At 45.1% G+C, this 26,042-nt stretch overlaps 1 protein-coding gene across 1 annotated transcript; it reads right to left on the bottom strand.

Moving 5' to 3' along the window:
* Positions 1 to 3,091: 3,091 nt before the first annotated feature.
* On the bottom strand, positions 3,092 to 18,273 carry LOC138792699 (retinol dehydrogenase 7-like). Its single transcript, XM_069970412.1, has 5 exons — positions 18,093 to 18,273; positions 13,642 to 13,975; positions 11,989 to 12,247; positions 9,579 to 9,745; positions 3,092 to 3,435 (listed from the first exon to the last, which is right to left on the bottom strand). Exons 2-5 carry the CDS (start codon positions 13,952 to 13,954, stop codon positions 3,215 to 3,217), a joined length of 960 nt encoding a protein of 319 aa, XP_069826513.1. The 5' UTR covers positions 13,955 to 13,975; positions 18,093 to 18,273; the 3' UTR covers positions 3,092 to 3,214.
* Positions 18,274 to 26,042: the final 7,769 nt, after the last annotated feature.

The following is a 26,042-nucleotide window of genomic DNA, read 5'->3' as shown; positions in this document are numbered from 1 at the left end:
TTGGCCAAAGATTTGAAGCCAAAGCCAGGAATGGATTTGAAAAGAGGAGAAATCTAAGTCTTTCCTTATGACCTAATCTCTGTTTATAGTCTGTTTCTGGCTTTGGCTTCAAATCTTTGGCAGATAATCTGTCAGATAATGTTTCTGTGTAAATGGACCCTTAACGGGGAGCTATCAGCAGGTTAGACAAATCTAACCAGCTGAGAGTCCCCTATAGCGGCCGGGACACTAAGAAAGAAGGTGTATGTCTTACCTTCCTCCTCAGTGTCGGTCCTGCGCTGTAAGGGTACAAACACAAACACTGTATACGCAGCGTATTTACTGCTGCGATACGCAGCAAATACGCAGCAGATACGCAGCAGATTAGATTTAAATAACTGAACACAGCATCAAATCTGCACCATCAAATCTGCTGCAGATCTGCTGCGTATTTGATGCGTATCTGCTGCGTATACGGTGTGTTTGTACCCTTAGTCAGCATAATGTTTGGCCAGGAGCACTGTTAGGAGCACAGCCTCACTCCCAAATTGCCATCTGGCCCACCCGCTTCATTGGTTATAAAAAAAAAAAAAAATAAAGTTTACCATTCTACATCACTGATCTCCATTGAGAAGATTCTCAGGAAATGTCATGTACCTATAAGTTATGCTTATGGCTGTACCTATGTTTTCCAGGACTCCACAGGGCTACACCCAACTTCTTCAGCCACCGGTATGCTCCAATTACTCTCATCTCCATCTAACAAGGTCAGTTGGTAAACATTTAATTTCTTTTGTTCAACAAATTTGTATAAATTGTGTCAAATAATAAGTAAATAAGTCTGTTGTGACAGTATGCTTGAAATTGAACCATTGCAAAATGTGATCATTTACAAAATAAAAAAGGCAACTTTTATGATGTGTTTAAAAAAAAGAAAAAAAAATTATATTATATTATATCCAGGCAAATCATGTGACCTAACTATTATTGTCACAAGGGGAGGCAGAGCCAATAGCCCTGCTCTGTCGGCAGTACTCTTGCTTATTGTCAGAGTATGGCACACAATCGCTACGTATAGAACTATACATACTATATGACTTCTGGCGGCAGAGCTGCCAGTAAGGTTTGGCTGGGGGAATCACGGGCAGGAATCATGGGCAGAAGCTGGGACCACACTTTATGGAAGCATGCAGAGGCTCCAACAAGGAAGGGCAGGACAGGTGCACATACAGTATTTATAGTGAGGAGGCATTTAGGTGCATAACCAATTAGGGATGTACTGTCCCTTTAAATTGCAGAAAGACGGCACATGCCAGACAAAACAGGAAGAGTCTGGAACATGGCAGGGTAGGAATCTCAATAATACAATATACATTTGTGATTTTACAGGTATAGAACACAGGTGGTACACTGGTAGACGAGAGAAGATAAAACTGACACTTCAGGCACAGCTTGGAAGCTGGGAGTAATATAAAAATAAGCCATTGACCTAGGCTCTGGAAACTATAAATAATTAGAATAGAATAACCTTTAGATGTGGAGCTGAGGCCATTTGGGGGTCTGTGGGCTGTAAACTTGGGATCCTATCCAGAGAATGTGGTACTCAGCTGGGAGAATAAGAAAAGAGCCCTGTACTAAAGGGAATGAACATCTACAAATCCTAGCAGGTTGCAGTAGAGACTCAGCCTTTGCACTGTGCTTAACTTCTCACCTGTACAGTACCTCAGTTAATCTTGTGTAGTAATCAGAGGTAGGGGAACAGGAACCCAGCGTGGATAGGATTAGTCCTGTAGTTCACCACAGCCCCTCACTCATGGCTCTCTAGACGGACATGGCTAGAGTAGCAGAGGTTAGGAGAAAAAGACTATAGTTCCACACATGGGTCCTGGCCGTCTGGCCAGGCCCTAGAAGAATCTCCTCAGCAGGCTCTAAGCATACACACTAGCTAATACAATACTCTGATCTCATCGTGACTGAACCAATTAGTCACAACCCTAATATATATACTAGCACTTCGGGGGAGAATCTAATTGGGCAAAGAGACAGGATAACCCTCTGTGATAGGGCAGTGGCCCCTGAGGTAGCTGTCTCGGGGATTGGTCAGGGTGAAGAACCAGCAGACAGTTTCATAGAATACAATCAATAGAGACATCAGTTAAACTATTGCCTCCAGGTGGATTCAGGCTGACCCACCCACTGTACCAGAATTTATTTCTAAAGTAAATGCCCTGATAAGATTGGAAAGGGGAGTGTACATTAAACGCAAATGTCCAAACAAGTTTGAAAAAATTTGGGGACAATGGATAGATACTCCAGGTCTACCAACGAGAATTCTGTGGGAGTGCTGTAGGAATCCGGTTCAAAACATGTTGAATCAGGTACTAAATAGACACTAGTTGAGCCCCAGCATTCATGAGAAAAACCTGTGTTCCCTTCTAGTTATACCCGTATCCACACGGTCTTTCTCCTGGCCCATTGACGGATTGCAGAGTATTACTTTACCTATCTACATGGCTATGTTACGCTTGTTACTATGTATTCTGAGTTTTCTTTTCTTTTTTGCGTACCTTTTCTTCCCCCCTTCTTTTTTCCCTTTTTTATTTTTTTTTTTATTTTTATGGGGGCTTTTTGGGAGACACCAGATGATGTCGGCATACAATAAGATCTAATTAGGGTGTATATGTATATGCTTTGACTTATACAGGTACAGGATTTTGTATTCATCCATTGTTGCTTTTGTCCACTCTCAATGGTGTCTCTGTCCCTTGTCCTTTGACTGTTTTCTTTTGTTTTTTTTGGTATGTGTTAAAAACTTAATAAAAATTATCTGATTAAAAATAGAGACATCAGTTAACCCTTTGAATAGTTTACCTTCAGCTGTGCAAACAGTACAGTGACACCTGGTGGTGGGAGCAGCTTTCTACAGGCTTTAGCCTCAGAGCCTAAAGCACACAGTACCGACCTATACATGCTGCTACAACAGCAGTGGACACACTATCTAGTTGTCACTAGAACTGGTAATCCTGCTTGTGCAATTAAATAAAAACTATGGGCAAAAGCATGTTGCTGGTTTCACAATGGTAAATATTGAAGTCTCAATGAGGAATCCATGTTATACTTTATTGAACATGTTTACGAGAAGGTGTACTAATATATCTCAGTTTGTAATAAAAGTATCATTGGAATTACAAGCAGCTTCATTGTAATTCAACCACAAGTATTTGGCTTTGTCTTCTTAACATTTCATATGTGCTGGTTTTGGTAATGAACGACACAGCCAGTAGTCAGATAACACAGTAGGGAGATATGATACAGGAATGAGAATGAGCTTGGAGTCCAAACCAGGAGAATATCTTGTCCAGGGGTATACAGCAGTCAGGGCATGCTCCATACAGTTTGTAACCTCATAAGTCTTGGGACTGCCTGTTCCTATTAAAGCCTTCAACCCCTTCTCATCTGTAGATAAAAAAAGTTAGTAAAAATGTTCTTCTATGAAATTTTTTACACTTTCTATTAGTTCATGCAAATTATAGTAAAATTTTTATGATTATATTTGTAATCATTTGTTGCTCAGCCACGTCAGTGCATGTAACAGCACATGAGCAGGAATGTCAGTGCGACCAGGTCATAATCCAGGCCAGGGCTGTATCTGGAAAGGGGAGGTGGGGAAAATGGTACCAGCAATTTCCAAGATTCTTTGGATTCCGTTATAGATTATGAAAAGAAAGGCAGACAAATCAGCAATAGTTAAACAAAATTTATTGAAAATATAATCTATCACTTACCACACTGTCACACTTCATTGATGAGTTCCGAAATGGGTATCTTCAGGAAAATATCACCAAGCCTTAGAGACAGGTCACTTAGATCAGCTTTAGGCATCCCCAATCACTGCTGTCAAATGGTGTACACTAAAGCTAGGAAATATTTACCATTGTATATACCCTTTATCTGCGTCATTAAAAGTAGGCAGTTACAGATGTGTTCACACATCTGTAAGGCATTGCTTATCTTACCGGGATGTTATCCAGTAAAATGGGCCAAATTCCAATGGATATTTTCCCAGAAGAAATACGCTTCCGAGAATATGTAGAGTTTGACAGAGTGCAGATATGATACTGTATGCAAGACATTGCTTAATACATAGTTGAAGTTAAGGTTACATGAGCTGGCTTATGAACCGCCATGTTGTTTTACAACGGCCATTTTATATGGTTCAGCGGACACTTTGTTTACCGCGGCAGCCGTTTTATATGCTACGGCAGCCATTTTAGCTTTTGTATCACATGCAGGGCCGCCATCAGGAATTTCGGGGCCCCATACAACCAAAGTGTCTGGGCCCCCCACATTAATAAAAAAAAAAATTGCTGGGAGGTATAATTTGGTTCCGATCAATTCTAGAGAACTGGCTCATATACCCCATTTTCCCAGTGGCTTAAAATGTAACCTCTGTTATACAGTTATAAAATTGTAGAAACTAAGGTGCAATTTAAATGTCACCATACAGACACTTACTTGTATAGCTGTCTCTTGTGCTCTGTATGCAGTGCATTATATTCACCCCTGCAACGTACAATTTATAGCGCGTCTACAAGCCCAGCGGGGCTCATTATGATGGAGACTAAAACTTATACAAGAGTGGGGTAGGGGTTCCCCTGTATTCAGAATGCTGTTGAGTACTAGGCAATGCCCCCTTTGGGGTTATTGAATTTCGAGGGTCTGGGGGGCTGTTTGATTTGTATATGTTCACCAATAATAATGCCCCCAGAGGTGCCCCCATACACTAATAATGCCCCCAGATGTGCCCCCATATACTAATAATGCCCCCAGAGGTGCCCCCATACACTAATAATGCCCCCAGAGGTGCCCCCCAAGAACTAATAATGCCCCCAGAGGTGCCCCCATATACTAATAATGCCCCCGGAGGTGCCCCCATATACTAATAATGCCCCCGGAGGTGCCCCCATGAACTAATAATGCCCCCAGAGGTGCCCCCATACACTAATAATGCCCCCAGAGGTGCCCTCATACACTAATAATGCCCCAGAGGTGCCCCCATACACTAATAATGCCCCCAGAGGTGCCCCCATATACTAATAATGCCCCCAGAGGTGCCCCCATACACTAATAATGCCCCCAGAGGTGCCCCCATATACTAATAATGCCCCCAGAGGTGCCCCCATACACTAATAATGCCCCCAGAGGTGCCCCCATGAGATAATAATGCCCCCAGAGGTGCCCCCATGAGCTAATAATGCCCCCAGAGGTGCCCCATATACTAATAATGCCCCCAGAGGTGCCCCCATATACTAATAATGCCCCCAGAGGTGCCCCCATATAATAATAATGCCCCCAGAGGTGCCCCCCATACACTAATAATGCCCCCAGAGGTGCCCCCATATACTAATAATGCCCCCAGAGGTGCCCCCATATACTAATAATGCCCCCAGAGGTGCCCCCCATGAACTAATAATGCCCCCAGAGGTGCCCCCATATACTAATAATGCCCCCGGAGGTGCCCCCATATACTAATAATGCCCCCAGAGGTGCCCCCATGAACTAATAATGCCCCCAGAGGTGCCCCCATACACTAATAATGCCCCCAGAGGTGCCCCCATACACTAATAATGCCCCCAGAGGTGCCCCCATACACTAATAATGCCCCCAGAGGTGCCCCCATGTACTAATAATGCCCCCAGAGGTGCCCCCATACACTAATAATGCCCCCAGAGGTGCCCCCATATACTAATAATGCCCCCAGAGGTGCCCCCATACACTAATAATGCCCCCAGAGGTGCCCCCATGAGATAATAATGCCCCCAGAGGTGCCCCCATGAGCTAATAATGCCCCCAGAGGTGCCCCCATATACTAATAATGCCCCCAGAGGTGCCCCCATATACTAATAATGCCCCCAGAGGTGCCCCCATATACTAATAATGCCCCCAGAGGTGCCCCCCATGAACTAATAATGCCCCCAGAGGTGCCCCCATATACTAATAATGCCCCCAGAGGTGCCCCCCATGACCTAATAATGCCCCCAGAGGTGCCCCCATATGCTAATAATGCCCCCAGAGGTGCCCCCATATACTAATAATGCCCCCAGAGGTGCCCCTAAAAAAACAAACATCCTACTCACCTAATCCGCGCTGTGCAGGCAGCAGCTCTTCCTCCTCTTCGGGCTCCATCTTGCGAGCCGCAGGGACGGGACTTCCGGCAGGCGTGATGACGTCACATGATCACGCCTGCCGGAGAGGTCACGGCCCGGCCTCCCATAGGCTGCTGGTATGAAGTGCCGGCAGCCAGGCCTGTATTTAGAGTTTATGCTGCCCTAGGCACTTTGCACGCTGAGGTGCCCCCCCCCCCCCCATTACTGTACATGCATGGTATATACCCTGGCACTTGGGTGTCGCTCTGCTTGATGCCCGCTGTTCTCATCAAACAAATGTGATGGAGGAAGGAAGGAGGCCGGGGACGTCTTAGTTTGGGGGCCGCTTCCGTCCAGTGTCGGACTGGGGGACCTGGGGCCCACCAATATAGAACCAGTGAGACACGACATGCTGACCCGCTCCTTTCCTGAATTCATCTGTATTTGTGACAAATACCTACATTTATACAGCTCTCAGGGTATGCTGGGAGTTGTAGTCTCTGAGAGGACAACCCTGTAATAAATCACTGTGTGCAGAGGCTCCTGGTGGCTGCAATCTGTGGGTGACAACCATCAGCCCTGAAGGTCCAGCAATACATCTGTCTACACTGTACTACAACTCCCAGCATACTCTGAGGGCTGCAGACTGTCAGTACATGCTGGGAGTTGTAGTGCCTGCAGCTGTTGTAGTTGGGTCCTATACACTGAATGCTTTGTGGCATATAAGAATACAAAGATCTGTGGGGGCTCAGTGCAGGGAAGTGACCCCAGAACATCACTAATAGGGGATAGAACAAAACATCTCCCCCTACCCCCTATTAGTGCTGTTCTGGGGTCACTTCCCTACACTGAGCCCCCACAGATCTCTGTATTCTGATCTCCCACAAAGCATCCAGTGTATAATGCACCTAGGACCCAACTACAACAGCTGCAGGCACTACAACTCCCAGCATTTACTGACAGTCTACAGCCCTCGGCATATGCTGGGAGTTGTAGTGCCTGCGGCTGTTGTAGTTGGGTCCTAGTTTAAAAGTTTGCGCTAGTGTACTGTAGTGACCGCGGGGCTGTGTCAGTACACTACCGCAAACAATACACTGACCCATTTAGACCCCAATGGTACACAGGCTCTACACACTATAGAAGTGATTACAGTGCAGTTACTAATGACTCACAGGTGACGTCTTCTCCGATTGCCGTCGCTTCTTGCTTTCTTCTCCATCTGGCGCAGCAATCAAGAAGACTTCTCCGACCACAACTAGTCTGCAAGCAGGCAGCTGGGGGTGACTGGGGAAGGGAGGCAGCTGGGGGTGGCAGGGGAAGCCGCTGGGGTGAAGGGGAGAAGCTGGGGTGACAGGGGGAAGGAGAGCAGCTGGGGTGACGGGGAGGGGGAGCAGCTAGGGGTGGCAGGGGGAGAATCTGGGGAGGCAGAGGGAGCAGCTGGGGGCAGGGGGAGTAGATGGGGGCAGGAGGAGGAGCAGATGGGGGGCAGGGGGAGCAGCTGGGGTGAGAGGGGCAGGGGTAGTAGATGGGGGCAGGGGGAGCAGCTGGGGTGAGAGGGGCAGGGGGAGCAGCTGGGGAGGGCAGAGGGAGCAATGTGGGGCAGAGGGATCAGCTCGGGGGCAGCAGCTGGGGTGGCAGGGGGAGTAGATGGGGGGCAGGAGGAGCAGCTGGGGTGGCAGGCAGGGGGAGCAGATAGGGGGCAGCTAGGGTGACAGGGAGAAGATTGGGCAGCTGGGGTGGCAGGGGGAGAAGATGGGGGACAGGCGGAGGAGCAGATGGGGCAGGGGGAGAAGATGGGGGGCAGGAGGAGCAGCTGGGGGGCAGGGAGAGCAGCTGGGGGTGCTGGTGGAGAGGCTAGGGGGTGCAGGAGGAGAGGCTGGGGGGTGCTGACAGAGAGGCTGGGGGGTGCTGACAGAGAGGCTGGTGGGGTGCTGACGGAAAGGCTGGGGGAGAGGCTGGGGGTGCAGGAGGGTAGGCTAGGGGGAGAGGTTGTGGGGTGCAGGAGGAGAGGCTTTGGGGTGCAGGAGGAGAGGCTGTGGGGTGCAGGAGGAGAGGCTGTGGGGTGCAGGAGGAGAGGCTGGAGGAGAGGCTGGGGGTGCAGGAGAAGAGGCTGGGGGAGAGGCTGGGGGGTGCAGGAGAAGAGGCTGGGGGAGAGGCTGTGGGGTGCAGGAGGAGAGGCTGAGGGGTGCAGGAGAAGAGGCTGTGGGAGAGGCTGTGGGGTGCAGGAGGAGAGGCTGAGGGGTGCAGGAGAAGAGGCTGGGTGAGGCTGTGGGGTGCAGGAGGAGAGGCTGGGGGGTGCAGGAGAAGAGGCTGGGGCAGAGGCTGTGGGGTGCAGGAGGAGAGGCTGGGGGTGCAGGAGGAGAGGCTGGGGGGTGCAGGAGGAGAGGCTGGGGGGTGCAGGAGGAGAGGCTGGGGGAGAGGCTGGGGGGTGCAGGAGGAGAGGCTGGGGGTTGCAGGAGGAGAGGCTGGGGGGTGCAGGAGGAGAGGCGGGGGGGTGCAGGAGGAGAGGCTGGGGGTGCAGGAGGAGAGGCGGGGGGGGGTACAAGAGGAGAGGCTGGAGGGGGGTACAAGAGGAGAGGCTGGAGGGGGGGGTACAGGAGGAGAGGCTGGAGGGGGGGTACAGGAGGAGAGGCTGGAGGGGGGGTACAGGAGGAGAGGCTGGAGGGGGGTACAGGAGGAGAGGCTGGAGGGGGGGTACAGGAGGAGAGGCTGGAGGGGGGGTACAGGAGGAGAGGCTGGAGGGGGGTACAGGAGGAGAGGCTGGAAGGGGGTACAGGGCCCCCCCCATGTCTCTTAGGGTCCGGGCCCCATATGGCAGTACCGGTTGTACTGCCCTATCGGCGGCCCTGATCACATGCACAGATTTGCTTTAAATAATTGGGAGGGTTTCAACCACCATGAGACTTAATAACCTTGTATTTTCACTATTGTTATATAAGGTAAAAAAATGCCATAATGTCACTACCTTATTTATTACATTTATAAATGCTGATGAAATAAAAGTTATAATCAAGTCTAGCGTCTTATATATCATTCTTCTATTTTTTACTAAGGGCCCTTTTACATAGGCCGATTATCAGCAATTATTATTGCTAGAAGTGCTAATTTGCCTGATAATGGGCCATGTAAAAGTGTTAGCAAGAGCAGGAAAACACCCCACTCATTGGCTCATCGCATCTTTTGTGCAGGCCTAGTCATCACTGGTTATCAACCGAACATCTCTCTGTGTAACCAGAAGACATGTGGCCGATAGTGATACATTAGAATGTCCACACGAATGATAAAAGGATCGTTCATGTGACCTAGCTGCACGATTAGTTATGCAGTGTAAAGGCACTACAAAGGAATGCCAATCTTGCTGATCGGTCGTCTCTTGTGGCTGCAGGCCGCCGATGACTCTTTACTATAAAAGGACCATAAGCTGTAACTAAGTATATGTACACATCAACTTACATTGTTCATAGTATTTCTGGCCATAGCTATCTTTAACTCCTGCAGGGAGATTTTCCCAAAGACGTTTCAAGTTATTTACATGAACATCAACTGAGAGTGTCATATGTGTCTGGAAACAGCCAGGTTCTATGATTGAGACTTTTATTCCAAAGTCACATACTTCCCTCCTAAAAAAAAAAAAGTTAAAGTTACTATAGGTACCTCCGCTCCCCTTCTTTCCCTCCCCTCCCCTCCCCTTCCTCCTCTGATGCCGTTGCAACAAAGGCATTGTGGCTGATACCCCAATGTACACACCATTTTTCTTCACTTTGGGCCTTAAGTATGATTCCCTACAGGTGTTACATTTAGATCCTTATACATCACACTTTCTTTAGTTAGTTAGTGCCTGGTAGGATGTCTATAGCCTTTTCTCTAGAGCTAGTAACCCCAACTATGTGTTGCTAAACTTAAACCCCAGGGTAACTGGAGATAAGGGAGCAACCCCCTTGCCTACCCCCTTAAACTCAGGACAGTCAACCCCCTAAAGAAAGGAGAGGAACACTAAGACTATGCTGCAGCAAAACACAGTGCAAGACAGCTCTCTACTGACTTTCGCTCGGCTGAGCAGGAAGGAAACTAGTACCAGAGACAAAGGCCTGGGACTCATACTTCCAATCAGGACAGAAACCCAACACTGAGAAGCAGAAGAGCAGTCAGATGAGATAACTGAGACTCATCAATACGAGAATACGAGGAGTTCTTCAAGTACTTAAAGCACTGTTATTACTTTTATTGCACTGAAGATATTATTTTTCTAAGTAAAGCTGAATACTGTTTAAAGTGGGACTCTGTCATCTCTGTCGCCTCATCCACACCTACACTCTTACCTCACATCGGCCCTAACTAAGGTCCAGTTACCGTGTGTCCGGGGGTGGGTGTTACTGTGGGGTCCCACCATGGGTGTTACTAGTATGTTACACCCCTCGCAAAAGCCTGTACTTGTGGTGGTGGTACTTGTAACTGTGGTAATGAAGTAGTACCTACGTTTTGCCACAGGATACCGCTATTGTATGTAACTGTACTTGTATTTTGCACAGCTGCAGGTAACTAAAGGGGTATTGTTTGTTGTAATTTGTACACCAATGAGGACCTTCTCTTCTTCTCTACCTATCTCTAAGCTCATTTCTTTCTATGCTTTCTTCTTTACCACTCACAGGGCATATTACACCTCTCTAGGAAGTTGTCACATGGGGAGAGGAAGTATACACCCACTCTTAGGCTTAGTCTGGTTATTGAGCAGAGAAGACACAAAACAAGTTGGTCCCTGCAGTGGTCCAGCTGGGCCCTGGCTTTGACAGGTCCCTACTCCAGAACTAGTCTATAGTGTGATCTAGTTGGTGGTAGTGAACAGACGCTCATGGGAGATGCAGACACCAGTTTCTTGAAAGCAGCACTTCTACACACTATGCAGTGTTAAGCTACTTAAGGGAGAGGACAAGTCAGAGAAACCCCAGCCCACGCCGAGAACAAGTCTAAAAGTGCAGGACAGTATCCTGATAACAAGAGGAACTGATCCGGATAGAGCAAAGTTGCTAGAAGCCTACATACTCTATCTTGCAATGCATGTGTAACCAGGAAACCTGGACCACTCTGCTCAACCCAGGTAACAAGGTCTGGGGCTTGTGTCACCCTCATAGGACGGGTCACCGGACACTGGCGGGCAAAAGGTGGTATAGCGACAAAGGTCAAAACACGGGCACAAGTAAACTTCTATTTTTAAGTCTAAAGTATTCTACTACTTCTTCTTCTTCTAAAGTTCCGGTCGAGCACATTACTACTTGGGTTGGGACTCTCACGACTATTCTCAGCTCTACTACTCTAAAGATCCTCAGTACAGCTTCTGTCTTGTCAAGTCTACAGACTGCTGTCAGATATTGTATAAAGTATTCTCTCAGTAAAGAAGATCTATTTATGCTAACGGGACTCAGTGAATATTACTCAGGCATCTACACAGTAGATACCACATCCTTGGGTCATCTCCCCTTTCTAATGGGTGGCGGTGCCGATAGTCCGGGTCGGTTACAAGTACCCAAGGGACCCCCTCGCAGCCGGCAGGTAACCAACCACAAGGGAAAGGGTATAGCTCGCCACTCTAAAAGAAAAGCAGGTGTGCCTCCATACCTGTATGCCCACTTGGCACTGTCGTCACAACAGTATACCATCTGGCTGAGCTATATCTCAACCAACCACCACAGTAGTGGCGTCACACAGTACCATCTGGCAAGTGACCGGTTGAGCTTCACACGAGTGCACCACGATACCAATCCTGGCCACCGTGACAAGTAGCCCCCAAAACACCAGAGCCCACCGGCAGGCTCAATACCAGTCCAAGCAATAAAAATCTTTTCATCACCATTTTATATACACTCACCTTATACTATCTGAGAAAGCCTCCACACCATACTTGGATACGCAATATCCTCCACCAACAGTAGACAGCCTTCCCATAGCACTAGCTACATTAACAATACGTCCTTGGGCTTTTCTCAAAAGGGGCAGAAGCTGTAGGGTCACGTCTATCATACCAACCAAATTTACATTCAGGACCTTCAAGAAATCCTCCTTCTTTTGCCATTCATTGGGAGCAAAACAAAAGCAAAATCCAGCATTATTAACCAAGCCCCAGAGTCCTGAAATGCAAAAAAAAGACAAAGCAAAACTGACAAACTAAATCAACACACTACATATCAATATCAAAACTGTATTTATGTCTTGCAGGGCACTTATTGTGGCTGATTTATGAAGATGTGCGCTGATGTATGCCACATAAAAGGCACAGATGTTTGCCCAAACCACCCGGTTGGAACAAAAATCGGTGCCTTTTATGTGGCATACAGCCTGCTCGCCTGATGGGCGGACAGGGAGGCATGGAAAGGTGGGGAGGAGGTGTGCTCTTTCAGTGCCTTATTTATCACAATTTGCCTCTATTTAAAAGCAAAAATTATGAAAAAAAATGTATACCTGCTGCAAATCACGTGTAGATTTCTGCGCCTGCCAGTGTACTAGTATGCCAGGCTTAATAAATGTCCCCCTTTGTGTTAATCCTTAAAGTGGTATTCTTATCTGGAATAAGGGATTCTTGACCTATAAAGCCTGCTTGCATTTGCCATGGGTGATTTTAAAGTTGAAAAACAACTTCTAACCTGCTGATTTGTCCCTATAGCACACTGAACGCTGAGGATGAAGGTAAGATTCTCACCTTCGTCCTCTGCACTGTTTTTGGCATATTAGTAGTTTATTTAATATGCTAATGAGGCATTTTGGTGCACTCAGGGTAGGGCTATCACCCTTAGTGTACCCATCCAGCCAACCTGCCCCTACTGACTAATAGTAGTAGAGAAACACAGAGCACTGCACCCCTATTTATAAGGAGGGCCGGGCTGGACGGGCCGGATTGCTGCACTGAAACGCCTTATCAGCATATTTAGTTAGAGTAAAAAAAAATCTTCAGAAGACCACTGTAGATAGGGGAGAAATGTATGATTGTGAGGGGTCCAACTGCTGGGCTCTGCTATCTCTGGCAGACCCTATAAGCAATAAGTGAAGTGTTCATGCGTAATTACATCTCCATTCCAACGGGAGACTTGGGACCCTATTCTTGAAGTCATAGGGGGTCCTAGCATCTGAACCTCCCACGGTCAGTGGAAGCCTGATCTGTAAGACAGCTGACTGAACAACAGAGAAAAAGCACCATGTGAGTCTAAACAGTGACAGTAATGGAAGTGTTAGGGATCAAAAAGGATTCCAAGTGCAGGAGAAGACCATCGATCACGTCACTAGTGTTAGTGCAATGCTTAAATACACAGTATGGTGCCCAGAAGCAGGGTCTGTAAATATAGAGAGAAAGTTATTATCTTTCTATTTTTGGGATAAAAAAATCACAATTGTTTGTGTAATCCCCCACAAAACAAGAGGGCCACTGATGCTACATAATTATTATGAAAATCTGGCAAATCTATAAACCTTATAGCATGGCATAGTATGGAAGTTATGTACAGTAGGTAAGAAAAAAACTACTGATCACCTGAATCTCCAACTATAGTTGACACACTCTCGGCAGCAGAGCTTACACTTTTGCTGTTAGTAACATCCAGTATTATTGTTTGCAGTCTACTAGAGGTCTCTTTCTTTAGGTCCTTCGCCCCATGATCGGTCAGACAAGCAGCCAGAACCTTCATCCCACGTTTGTCCAGTTGCTTGGCCAGCAGGTTTCCAAATCCAGTGTCACATCCAGTGATAAAGACATATTTGTCTGTAAGATTCTCCAGAATCCAACTTTGTCTGTACCATCTGTACAAGAACATCAGGGCAAATACCACCAGCAGAAGGAGCCACATGATTATGGATATAGTGATATCCTGCAATAGAATTCAGTAATTCAATGTATTTTTTTTTTTTTGTTCTATATAAGTATTATGGGGAAAAACATGTCTAATGTACAATTACAGGTATAACACTAAAAATGTAGTTTTTACATTTTTAGCCAGATATATGGATCTCTAACGGTGCACAAAGTTGGATTAATTAGAAAATGGTTGTTACAGATATGTTATGTTATCCCATACTTATGAGAGAGAATGTGAGAGAATGACTAGGAAAATCCTAAAAAATAAGCTTGTATGGGGTCTACTGGAACCCAACGAGCATTCTACTATTGGGCTTGCTGGGCTGTTACTGGGCCTTCTTCTAAGTGGGTATTCTTCTATTATGCATACTGGACTTCTACAGGGCTTATTGGACTTCTAATGGGCGATCTGCTGTTGGGTCTGCGAGGTCTTCTCCCAATAGGACCTTTTATTATTGGGCCTAATGAAATGCTACTAGATATACTGAAAAGTTATAATGCCACCCGAACCTAATACTGCAAGATGATGGTATAAAAAGCTTTATAGTAATAATTTTAAAACATTGGAATTAACCAAGCAATTTTCTGTCTTTATTTCTTATGTATGTGGTATTATATGGTACACAGCAGTCCCACATAAATCATTAGCAGTAGGACCATCTATTGCCCCATTGGCCGAAATGGAGCACATTGCTGGACATATGGACTATACCTTCCCAACATCTGGATTAAAAATTGCTGAATGCAGCATTTATTGATCTGATGCCTGCACATTGGATGGCAAAAATGCCAGATGATGCAGATGCATGAAACCAGGCTAATAACTTTTATATAAAGCATTGTTATAATGAGTATAGTAAAACATTATTATTGCTTGTCAGTGTAGCATTGGCAGATTATAGCCATGGCAGCCCTGGTGAGTGTTTGTCAGGAACAGCACACAGTGAATGCTATCACTCTTTAGTAGTAGTAACAGGGGGTCTCCTTTCTCATGTCAGTTCCTTTGTATGCCATGTGGTAACTACTGACCACCTGGCATGTGAAGAGGTAACTGCCAGAAAAGGAGTAGTGGTGGTCTAGAGGCGCAGACCACTTTACATGCTCCATAGCAGACATAGATTTTTGCCATGATTTACGCCTGATAGGTGTAAATCCTGATAAATCAGGCACAGGAGATGGCCACGCTACTTCCCCGCTTGCTGCGCCTCTGCCTCCCCATTAGCCGAGCTGAGCGTACACCAGGGAAAAGGCACAGATTTTTGTACAAACCAAGTGGTTTTGTGCAATAATCCACATCTTTTCCCTGACACCCACCAGTTCAATGCATCCATCAATCAAAGGACTGCTTTCCCTAAGAGCTACCTTCTCAAGTAAGTATAGTTTTATTTTAGCATGATAACAAAAAAAAAAAAAATCAGAATGTAAATTGCAAACATTTTAAACCCTTCCTACCTACTATAAAGAGCTGGCGCAATAGTACAACTCAGTGATTGCTAGGTGTGTTATGTAGTTACACCCTGTTCTAATGAATGGGATCATAAATAACTCTGTATTATCCTGCCAGTTCATTTTACTGCCAGGCATAGTGTACTGCAACACTGCTTTAGGTAAAGTATATGCTAATGTGTTATCCATTACATTCTCCTCTAGGAGAGTGCCACCTTAAGGGGGCAAAGGGCCCTATTACACAGAAAGATTCTTGTGTGAAAAATTGTTATATCGTTTCAATCTAAGCGATAATTATAATCTTTCCGTCTGAATACAGGCGATGATCAAACATGTTCTCAAAAGTTTGCAATCATTTGTCGTTAATTGGTGGAAACGGAAAAAATTGTTTAATCTAATAGGACCCAAAGTCATAGGGATGTACAGTATGATGACATAGGTGTATTTGCTGTGTTAAAGATTAGTACAAGACAGATCCTGAGGTCAGCTTTATGTATATCAATAGGACCATTCCTGTGTATAAGATTGCAGGTAACTCTGTTTCAACCTATAATCTCATAAAGTAGAAAAAAAGCATTCCATTGTCATTTACTATAAACATGTTTTTCTGTATGTAAATTCTAAAAAACATCACATAAGCAATAGTGGAGACATGCCACCTCTTGCGTGCCTACAATCTTTTTGTGCCCTAGGGCACTTTCTCAAGGCTTGCTGATCTGCACTGCATCAGGTATAGCTGATCAGCTTCCATAGCTATGATACTGGAGCTCTCGTTTTCATAAGAACCTTCAGGGCTGTATGATCGCTTCGCACAACCCTGATGGTGAAAAGAGGGAGAAATCGCCCATTGTTTTGCCCTATAGCTGCTGCAGTTGCACTGACCACAGCATCTATAGTGTTAACTGCTAGGATCCGAGCGTGCCACAGTTGTGGCGGGTGCCTAGCTATTACTGACAGCCAAGTCCTGCCACAGATGGCACAGGCATAGCTTCGGTGCCCGATTCATCTGCTGCTGTAACTGTACGTCCATGAGCAAGATCGCACTGCAAAAGTGGATGTCCAGTTACGTCCCTGGTCCTGAATTTGTTAAAGTGATAGTAATTATTTTATTTTCTAATTAATACTTCAAATTAATTGATCAGCAATCAATCACAGGTCCTAACAGAATCACATCTGCAGTCTGGTTCAGAAAACATGGGCAGGAAGAACATGCACGTGTAATGACTTGTTTACATACGATGTAAGAAGACATGTATGCAATGTAGAAGGTATAAATAATCAGATAGCAATAGTGCAGGTGCAATATGTATGAAATAAAGAAATCGGGGTGGGCACCACCAAGTATGAATAACAACAGATCTGAAAAAAATGGGTGCAGCTGACAACCCTAGGTGTGCAACAGTGTATATAAAGAGAAGGACAGAGGGAAACTAGGGTTATTGAGTCAAGCGCACACCATGAATGATGAAATGAAAATAAACTTTATTAAACACCGGCTAAACACACAACATTAAAAACATCTAAAATCCCTGTCAGCATGCTCGGCGAGATGATTGACAGGCAGAGAGGCCCGTTACTGGTGCCTCTCCCTGTCAATCATCCCCGCTGAGCACGCTGACAGGCAAAGAGCGGTGACTAGACAAGAGGGCAGTAGGGCAAAAAAGTCTGGGCTATTTCAATCTAGTATAATACGCATTTTTTCATCCGTATTACAGCTACAAGTAAAGGAATGACTGTATGCCTAATGGCCCTCTGGTTCACCAGACCTGCAGTCAGGCCAGGACCTGTAGATATAGTATGAATGCAAAAAGCTATTCTTATTATGCTACGGTAAAACTGGCCTAAGAGTTGACATTCATGTGAAAAGTAGCAGCATGAGAGGCAAGTATTAAATCACATCGTAAAATAAAAATTCTAACATATTTCATGCAATAATAAGCAACTACAATAACTACTTTATTAAATCCATTTGATAAAAGAAAAATGTAACCTGTACCTGAGGAACTTGCTATGTTAATGCTGAGCTATGTTATGCCCTGCTGGGGATGTGACATTTCTATATTTGATTACTGGTAGAAAACAAAGTTTGGGATTTACATACACCGAACAGACAGGGAAGGGGGGGGGGGAGGGGGGCAGAAGCTGTTCAGTGTAACTCATTTAATAAATCCACAGATCCTGTCTTCTGCAACAGCAGAAAACTAAGGTCTAGTGTATTATCAATCACGAGTGAGACTGCTCCTATGAAATGTTATGTGTATAAAGTTCTGTTCACACTTTGACTGTCGGATTTTATTGAAATGTACGTTTTGACAGCCAGAAATGCCATTAAAAATTTTGATGCTCTCTATGTAGGTCGGCATAAATTGTGTATTTTTTAATTTTATCTTAATTTATTCATTGTATAATTTAAGTATAACCTGTATTGTATTTATATATTCAAACAAGCGCTGTGGAATCTGTTGGCGCTATACAAATAAATATTATTATTACTATTATTAATTATTATTAAATTTAAATCAGTTCAGCATACCTGATGTGAAACCATTGAATAATGTAAATTTTTTTTAGTTAAAATAATAAACAGGCAACTATGTTTCAACAGAACTATTGTGAAGAATGTGCTGTTTCTAAAGATAATAATGTTAGGTAGTATCAATGTGATAATATGGCTTTATACTTACTTCTTCTTTGTCTGCGCTGTCCTCGTGGACTAATGTTCAAAGCTGATTGGGCAAGTACCGTCTCCAGATGGGAACTGAGTCCTGGCAAGTCCTGCCAGTGCTGTCTGGTTGATGAAGAATACAAGTGATGAACCTTGTCTGCTGACACTATAAGTTGTGGAGTAATTCTCTAGTAGGATGTTGAGTCAGACAACTCTAGGGCTGGGTAGGTGCACCTCAAGGCACGTTTAGGCTGGGTCATGTTCTGCTAACTCTTAAGCAAAAGGTTCAGCTACGTTGTAAGGATTAAAAAGATTATAAGCAATATATAAAAGGATTATAACAAAAATACAATACGCTATGGCAGAAATACAATAACATTTTTTTTAAATAGTAAGTCGTCTTTGGAAATAATAAGAAATTGCGTACACTTTTGCATAGATGTAAATACAAAGATTAAAGGGGTTATCCGGGTAACAAAAACAATATTCAGACATCATCTGCATCATCTCCATGCACCTGTGCTGCTTCCATAGACTTACATGTGTCCCTGAGCCTAGGTTTCTGTAATATGAGAAGGTATAGTTCTATCTCTGCTTGCTGTCAGTCAACACAGGCCTAAGTACCTGTCTTTGTGTCACAGCCCTGTATATTTTAAGTGTTATAGATGTTCTTCGAATCCGGATGGAACTAGAATGTTTTCATTCACAGTAAGCAAGCAGAGATTTAAACCTAACCCCCCCTCCCCCCAGTAAACAGATGCCTGTTATGCGCGTCAGCTCTGCTACATCTTTAGCTAGTGTGGAATACATACTGGGGTGATGTGATGCAAAATCTATGAAAAAACAGTCCTGTGTTTACGCAAATGGACCAATCAGGGAAATGCGTGATGGGAAATGTAGTTTCGAATCTTTGTTATAGATCAGCTTTTAGAAAACCTTTTAACCTTGTAATGGCAGCAGCTAGAAAGACAGGAGATGGCTCAAAATTCTCAGGGGGACTTGGCGAGTAAGACCAGCTCAGACCATTTCATTTTTTTGCTCTTTGGTGCATAACCCATTCATACTGTAGTTGCCAACATCTGAGGTTTTTTTTACAGGGACATTTTAGCGTTGACAGCAAGTGGTGTGGCTTATTGTGGGTGTGGTCTCAGTGGGGTGTGGCCTATTGTGGGTGTGGTTTGCGGGTTGTGGCTTGTCACCAGTGGTTTTTTTTCAGACTTTTCCAGTTATAATTTTACAGTCAGAACAACACAAAAGGAGCATTACACACCTCAGTGTCTGGTCCCCAGTATATTACACACCCCAGTGTCAGGTCCCCAGTATATTACATACCCCAGTGTCAGGTCCCCAGTATATTACACACCCCATTGTCAGGTCCCCAGTATATTACACACCCCAGTGTCAGGTCCCTAGTATATTACACACCCCGGTGTCAGGTCCCCAGTATATTACACACCCCGGTGTCAGGTCCCTAGTATATTAAACCCCGGTGTCAGGTCCCTAGTATATTACACACCCCGGTGTCAGGTCCCTACTATATTACACACCCCGGTGTTAGGTCCCTAGTATATAACACACCCCAGTATCAGGTCTCAAGTATATTACACACCCCAGTATTATGTCCCCAGTAACCCCCCCCCCTCATCATCATCCTCATCATCATCACTGTGTGCTCACCGCCACTGATATCTGTAGGAATTAATCCTCCCATCATCATCATCACCACTGTGTGCATCATCTGTAATACTGTATCAGGATGCAGGAACAATGCTCTGAGGCTCACTCTGCTGCTCTGTCCCTTTCTATGATTTACACTGCAGCTCAGCTCCATTACAGCACCTACAGAATATAAGAGGATGTGATGTCCTCCATGATCAGCACTGCAGCTCTGCTAAATCAGGACACATACATGGAGTTGATTTGTCTATAGGAGGCTGAGGGGGATCAGTAATACAGGATCAGCTCTGGTCAGTGTAGAACCCAGATCATCATCAGTAACTCCAGCAGATGACTATAAAGCCTCAGGTGGTGCTATCTGCAGCCTAGACACAGATACCTCACCAAATCTGCTCTGACAGAAATGTGAATATGTTCCACTGGAGGAGGAACGTCTGCTTAAAGGGTTTCGGACCGGGGCTTCCCGCGACAGGGGGCGGAGCTTCCCGGGCTGTACCCAGGACATAGTTTCGCCGGGCCTTTCTCCTCAAAATCGGGACATTCCGGCAAAATCAGGACTGTTGGCAACTATGTCCATTTAAGTACTACTATCATTAGTGCTTAGTAACACCATCTGTCATTCAAGCATCAGCCACTTGCAAAGCCACAAGTGGCTAAAACAAAACATTAGCTGCAAATCGGCGCAGGACATAGGGCAGTCAATTAGGGCACCCAGTGGCCTGCTTAGTCCTGCAGTCTCCCTGGTTAGCCACTCAGGACCTTTGTCCTGAAACTGGCTAACCACTAAATAGTGTATACTGCAGTCGGCAACCACCACCACTACACTAGGGTGCCCGGCACCTCAGTCTCCCCTCCTCCTGGCTTCTAAAACACTGCTGGGCAAGCAGCACTGGGGAACCATACAAAGAGGGAGAAAGAGTGGGACCTGTGGGTCACATGACCCACAGGTCCTCAAATTTACTGTGTAGAGATTGGCCTGAGGGAAAGAGGGGAGAACAGAGCTATACCTGCTGTGTGTGGGTGAGTATGTGTGTATCTTAGCGTGTGTGTATATGTATGTCTGTGTCAGTGGAGTGAGTCTGTGTATGTGGCAGATGAAAGATGTCTTCCCTCTATCCTGTCCCCTCCTGCTGTTCTTCCGCTGTATAACTATAATGCTTGAAAAAGCACTATATTGGTATTATCTGTATTCTTCTCCCGCTTCCGCTTCTTCTTCTAGATATTCTTCTGTGATTTATACAGCCCGAAGTGCTTTGCGCACAGACTGTTCAAGCTGCATTTCTAAGCCCTCTGCAGTGACAGGTGTGCTATCTATTTTTGGTTACGATCGGATTTGTCATTTTTACGAAATTTATGTAACGGCCCATTGAAAATAATGGCCACACTGTAAACGCTAACATCCACACAGTCACATATCCACTATTGGCCAATAGAAAATGTAGAAGTTGGAAGGTTCTTAACAATTTTGTCTCACTGACATGAGTAAGATTGTCATAGTAACCGAGCAATGATCTTTACCATTATAAGTAGCAGAGTTCAGTGAGTAACGTAACAAAGCTGAGCCATCCCGACACCCGCACTGCGTAGCAGAGCTGAGGCAGCCGTGTAGCAGAGCCGACACCCGCACAACATAAGAGAGCTGAGGCAGCCATGTAGCAGAGCTGACACCCGAACTATGTAGCAGAGCTGAGGCAGCCCTGTAGCAGAGCCGACACCTGCACTACGTACGTAAAGGGAGGGTACCCAAGTCGCTCTTAAAGGGAGGGTACCCAAGTCACTCTTAAAGGGACAGTACCCAAGTCTCTCTTAAAGGGACAGTACCAAAATCTCTCTTAAAGAGGCGGTACCCAAGTTTCTCTTAAAGGGACCGTACCCAAGTCTCTCCTAAAGGGACCGTACCCAAGTCTCTCTTAAAGGGATGGTACCCAAGTCTCTCTTAAAGGGACGGTACCCAAGTCTCTCTTAAAGGGACACTACCCAAGTCGCTCTTAAAGGGACTCTACCAAAGTCGCTTTTAAAGGGACTGTACCAAAGTCGATCTTAAGGGAGGGTATCAAGGGTTAAAGTTTATTTTAAAGGGAAGTCACTGTTGAAGGGGTTCTCATTTCATACACTATGTATTTCCCTGGTAATGCAAATCTAGTTCCACATAATGTCCACTTCCAAAGATGTTGTGCAGCAGCTGCTATTAATGCTGGATTCATTATTATTCAAAAGGGTCTCCACCAAACATTGAAGGCTCCATAAATGTGTCCCTTTATGTTACACTTAAGCTTGTTTCAGCTATTAGGTGAACTAGGAGGCAGTTTTGCTTCTAAAGACGTTCTGCAGCAGCTGCTATTAATGTTAGTCTTTAATCTTAATTATGTAATATCGTATAGAATGTATTTCAATATACAGTAAATCCCAAATGTGTATAAAGTGACCAGTGTACTATGCAAACATTTGAGCATGTGAAAAAACACACAGAAAGATGGATGACCTCTCAAACAGTAATTTATAGCAGTATGCCATGGATCACCACACACTGCTGCCCCTATGCACGTTTCAGCATCTGCCTCTGTCAAGGGGTTGGCAAAGGCAGATTCCGAGAGCAAGACAGCATGCATCTTTTTTCCAGCTGTCACTCATATCCCACTCATTTACTTCATTAGAGTCTGGACAGAAAGGGGGACATTTATCAATGCTGGTGTATGGGTAAAACAGTCTTATATAAAGCCCTGCCCCCAATTTTCCGGACTGATTTACTAGGAGGCGGGCACCTCTTAGTAAATCCACCAGCAGTAGATTTCTGCCATGATTTACACTAAGCTTTCCACGCTCCCTCCTTCCTCCCCATCAGGCAAACGGGGGATACAGCTGGCGAACGCCACTGAAAAGGGCATCGTTAAATGTCCCCCAAAGAGTTGGACATTCAGCAGCCATTCAGCATAGCAAAAGTTTGTGTGTGTGTGGGGGGGGGCAAGCCATTTTGAGTTAAGCCCCTGATATCAATACCTTATCTGTGATCCTGCAGCTATGTCTCATTAACCCCTTAAATGCTGCGTTGGGGTAAGTCACTTACCTCCGTCCAGTCGGATCGGCAATCTATGAATAGAGTCTGCTCTCAGGCAGGCTCCATGCATAGATCGCCAATAACACTGATCTATGCTATGCTATGGCATAGCATAGATCAGTACATGCAATCTATTGAGCGCATGTGTTACAGTGAAAAAAAGTGTAAAAAAAAAAAGTGTAATTAAAAAAAGTTTTTTTTAAAAGTAATAAAAAAAAACCTATAAACCCCCCCCTCCCAATAAAAGTTTAAAATACCCCCTTGCCCATTATAAAAATAAAAAATGTTAAAATATAACATTATTGTTCCCGCACGGTGAAAAAAAAACACACACACACACACACCAGGATTGCTGATTTTAATAAATTATATATCAAAGACAAATTAATAAAAAGTGATCGAACATTTTCTGTTACCAATATGATATTAGTAAAAACTAGAGATCATGGCACAAAAAATGACACCTCAACCAGCCCTGTTATTGGAAAAATGAAAGCGCTATGGCTCTTAGAAGGTGAGGAGCAATCACTGGCTGCGGTAGCACAGCGCAGTGGTTAGTGGTTAAGTGGGCTGTCACTGAGCAGGGAACCCAGAGAAGCATGCGGGAGAAAGCAGAAGACACATGGACAGGTAAGGATGTCCTTATTGTTTTTTAACATCTCGAGAGCCAAATAGTTAACTTTTACAAGGCTCTATATTCTTACAGTGAAATGAAAATCCACTGCGCAAATGGAGTGCCATAGGCTTTACTAGAAACTCGCAGTGTGAAATTTGCTGTAATACATAACGTGTAGGATAAAAAATGGTCGTTTTACATTACAAAAAACTGATGTATTTTTCCCTTTTAGTTCTACTGAAGTCATGAGCGAAATGTCCCTAAGGGTAGCTTCACACATACCGTATCACTGCGTTTTTAACGCTGCGTTTTTGGTGCGATTTTTACATGCGAGTTTTGATTTTCACATGAAAATCATGTGAAAATCAAAACGCGCATGTAAAAAACGCAGCAAAAACGCAGCGATAAAAACGCGATAAAAACGCAGCGTTAAAAACGCAGCGATACGGTACGTGTGAAGGCACCCATAGGGTGCAAAATTCAAAACATGCATTTGCACTTTTTCTGGCATTTTTTTTTTAACTTTATGTTTGAATAATCTTTTTTGTGGTTTAGGCGTTTTGACTTCCGGCTAACATCTGGCCATGGCATTTTTGTTGGCGTTTTTCCATGATTTTAAGGCAATATGAAGCCAGCTTCGAAGGTGTTGTCCAGGATTAGCAAACTACTACAACTACTTTCCTGTAAAAACAGCACCACCCCTGTGTATGGTAATACAATGCAGCTCCACTTACTTCAATGGAACTGAGCTGCAAAACCCCACACCCAAATTGAGGACAAAAAGTTTCAATTTATGGCCATAAATGTTTCTGATGAAAAAATAATTGCAAGGCACTTTGAACCATTTGTGTGGCATGGTATTTGGGACATATTTCAGGATACAAATGTACAAAATACAGTGGTGCTTTAAAGTTTGTGAACCCTTCATAACTTTGTATATTTTAGCATAAATGTTACCTAAAATTACATCCGATTTTTTAAAAGATGTGAACTTTTAGGGTTGACAGATCTAGGGCCTTGAATATGGTAGGTTTGGACATCAGGTGCATTGTGAGGACTTGAGAGGCCATAGGAGAGCTGCGCAGAGGGTCACCTATTGAAACAAGTCTCTGCTGTTTGTATTGTCCCATAACCACCTTTGTGACCCTCCATACATGTTTTTAAGGTGGTCACTAAAAGGCTTTATGCTTTTTTCCTGCTTTTTTACAGCTGAGATTGCAGAAGTTTGGCTGTCAGTGTGAGTGTCATTGTGCACCAATTAACAGGACCACATAAACCTGAGATCAAGTTTAACCTGTTACACAGTATAAGGGGGGCCAGGCGACCCTGCTGCAATCCTCATACTCACCACTGCAGCCATCTTCTCCCATCTGCCATGGGCTGTGTCCCTGCTCTCTGCTGCTGCCCTGCTCTCCATTGCGGCCTTGATCCTTCGGGCCTAGCCACATGGAGCAGGATGTCTCCTCTCTCTGCCTCCCTTCATGCAGTATAGATCCAGCCTTTAGAGTAGGCACTTGCACCAGCTGTGTCCTCCACCTCTTCCTGTGGCTTTGAATGATAAAGTTTTTCTTTGGGCTGCTAAAGCATTCTTGTATTCTCCCACCTTTGTTTACCCTGCCTGGTGTTCCCGTATCCCTGTCTCCTGCTGTCTGACCCTGCACTCTAAGAGGGTTTCTGGATCCCATGTTCCTGCACGTTCCTGCTCTGTGGTGCAGGGCCGCTTCTGCCATGAGGCGGAATAAGTATTCAACCTCATGCGGCAGATTCTGCGGTCCCAGAGGGGGCGGCATTGTCTTCCCTGCTGCTGTCATTTTTGTTAAGTTTAACTTAACAAAAATGACAGCAACCACAGCCCTGCTCACCTCCATCCCACCGTCCCGCCGCCCACGCTCACTGACGTCCCCACGTCCCACCAGGTCTGGTCGGCGACGTCACCCGCCTCTGCTCTGCGCCTTTGTGAGTACTGAGAAGGGCAGGGGTCGCACCGGGGGAGGGGATTTCTTGCATTGATGATGGATGAGGGGGTCATCCGGAGTGCTGGGGGGATAGTTAGGGGGTGGGCGTGCATCTGAGGTTCCGTGATGGGGTGGCCATCTGAGGTTTGCCCCAACCTGATCTAACCCGTGTTCGTCCCAGCCCAAGTGAGTTTCACCGTGTGACCTGCACCTGTGTCTTTGTCCTTTGCTCCAGCACCTACCTTTGTTACCTGCTCCGACTGTGTCCTCTGCCTTCGAGGTTGCCAGTACTGTCTGGTTGGCGACCCCGGTGGCTAGCATCCCTTGCCATCTGGTCCACTTGGACTAGCTGCCTCGTGTCCCATCTTATGTCAAGAGATAGCGACCTTGCGTATCCTCTGGGAAAGAACAGGGTAAAGCTTAAATAACGCCCTTAGGATTGACAGGCATGTGACACAGTGGGCTCACTGATCTTAACACACTGCGAGAATCGGAGCACTCCAGGCTTCACAAATCCCTATGCTACACGTATAACTTTATTAAATTGGATGGTGGTCTTTGTATATTCAATGCAAACATATAAAGCTAAGCAAATACACAATGTAAATTTGGTAAACACACTGTGCAAACATTGTGATCAGTATAAATAAATAAACCTACTATAAG

This window comes from Dendropsophus ebraccatus, chromosome 5 (assembly GCF_027789765.1).
Source record: "Dendropsophus ebraccatus isolate aDenEbr1 chromosome 5, aDenEbr1.pat, whole genome shotgun sequence".
NCBI classification, from domain to species: domain Eukaryota; kingdom Metazoa; phylum Chordata; class Amphibia; order Anura; family Hylidae; genus Dendropsophus; species Dendropsophus ebraccatus.
Note: the sequence above shows the minus strand (reverse complement) of the source record. Positions and strands in the feature narration are given on the sequence as shown.

What these genes read in the sequence shown, in the direction of transcription:
- LOC138792699 (XM_069970412.1), bottom strand. Translation starts at nt 13,954, where the DNA reads ATGTGGCTCCTTCTGCTGGTGGTATTTGCCCTGATGTTCTTGTACAGA. An exon ending in AACTATAGTTGGAGATTCAG is followed by an intron (nt 12,248 to 13,641) that starts GTGATCAGTAGT and finishes TTTGCATTTCAG; the next exon opens with GACTCTGGGGCTTGGTTAAT. An exon ending in CCAGAAATACTATGAACAAT is followed by an intron (nt 3,436 to 9,578) that starts GTAAGTTGATGT and finishes TTTTATCTACAG; the next exon opens with ATGAGAAGGGGTTGAAGGCT.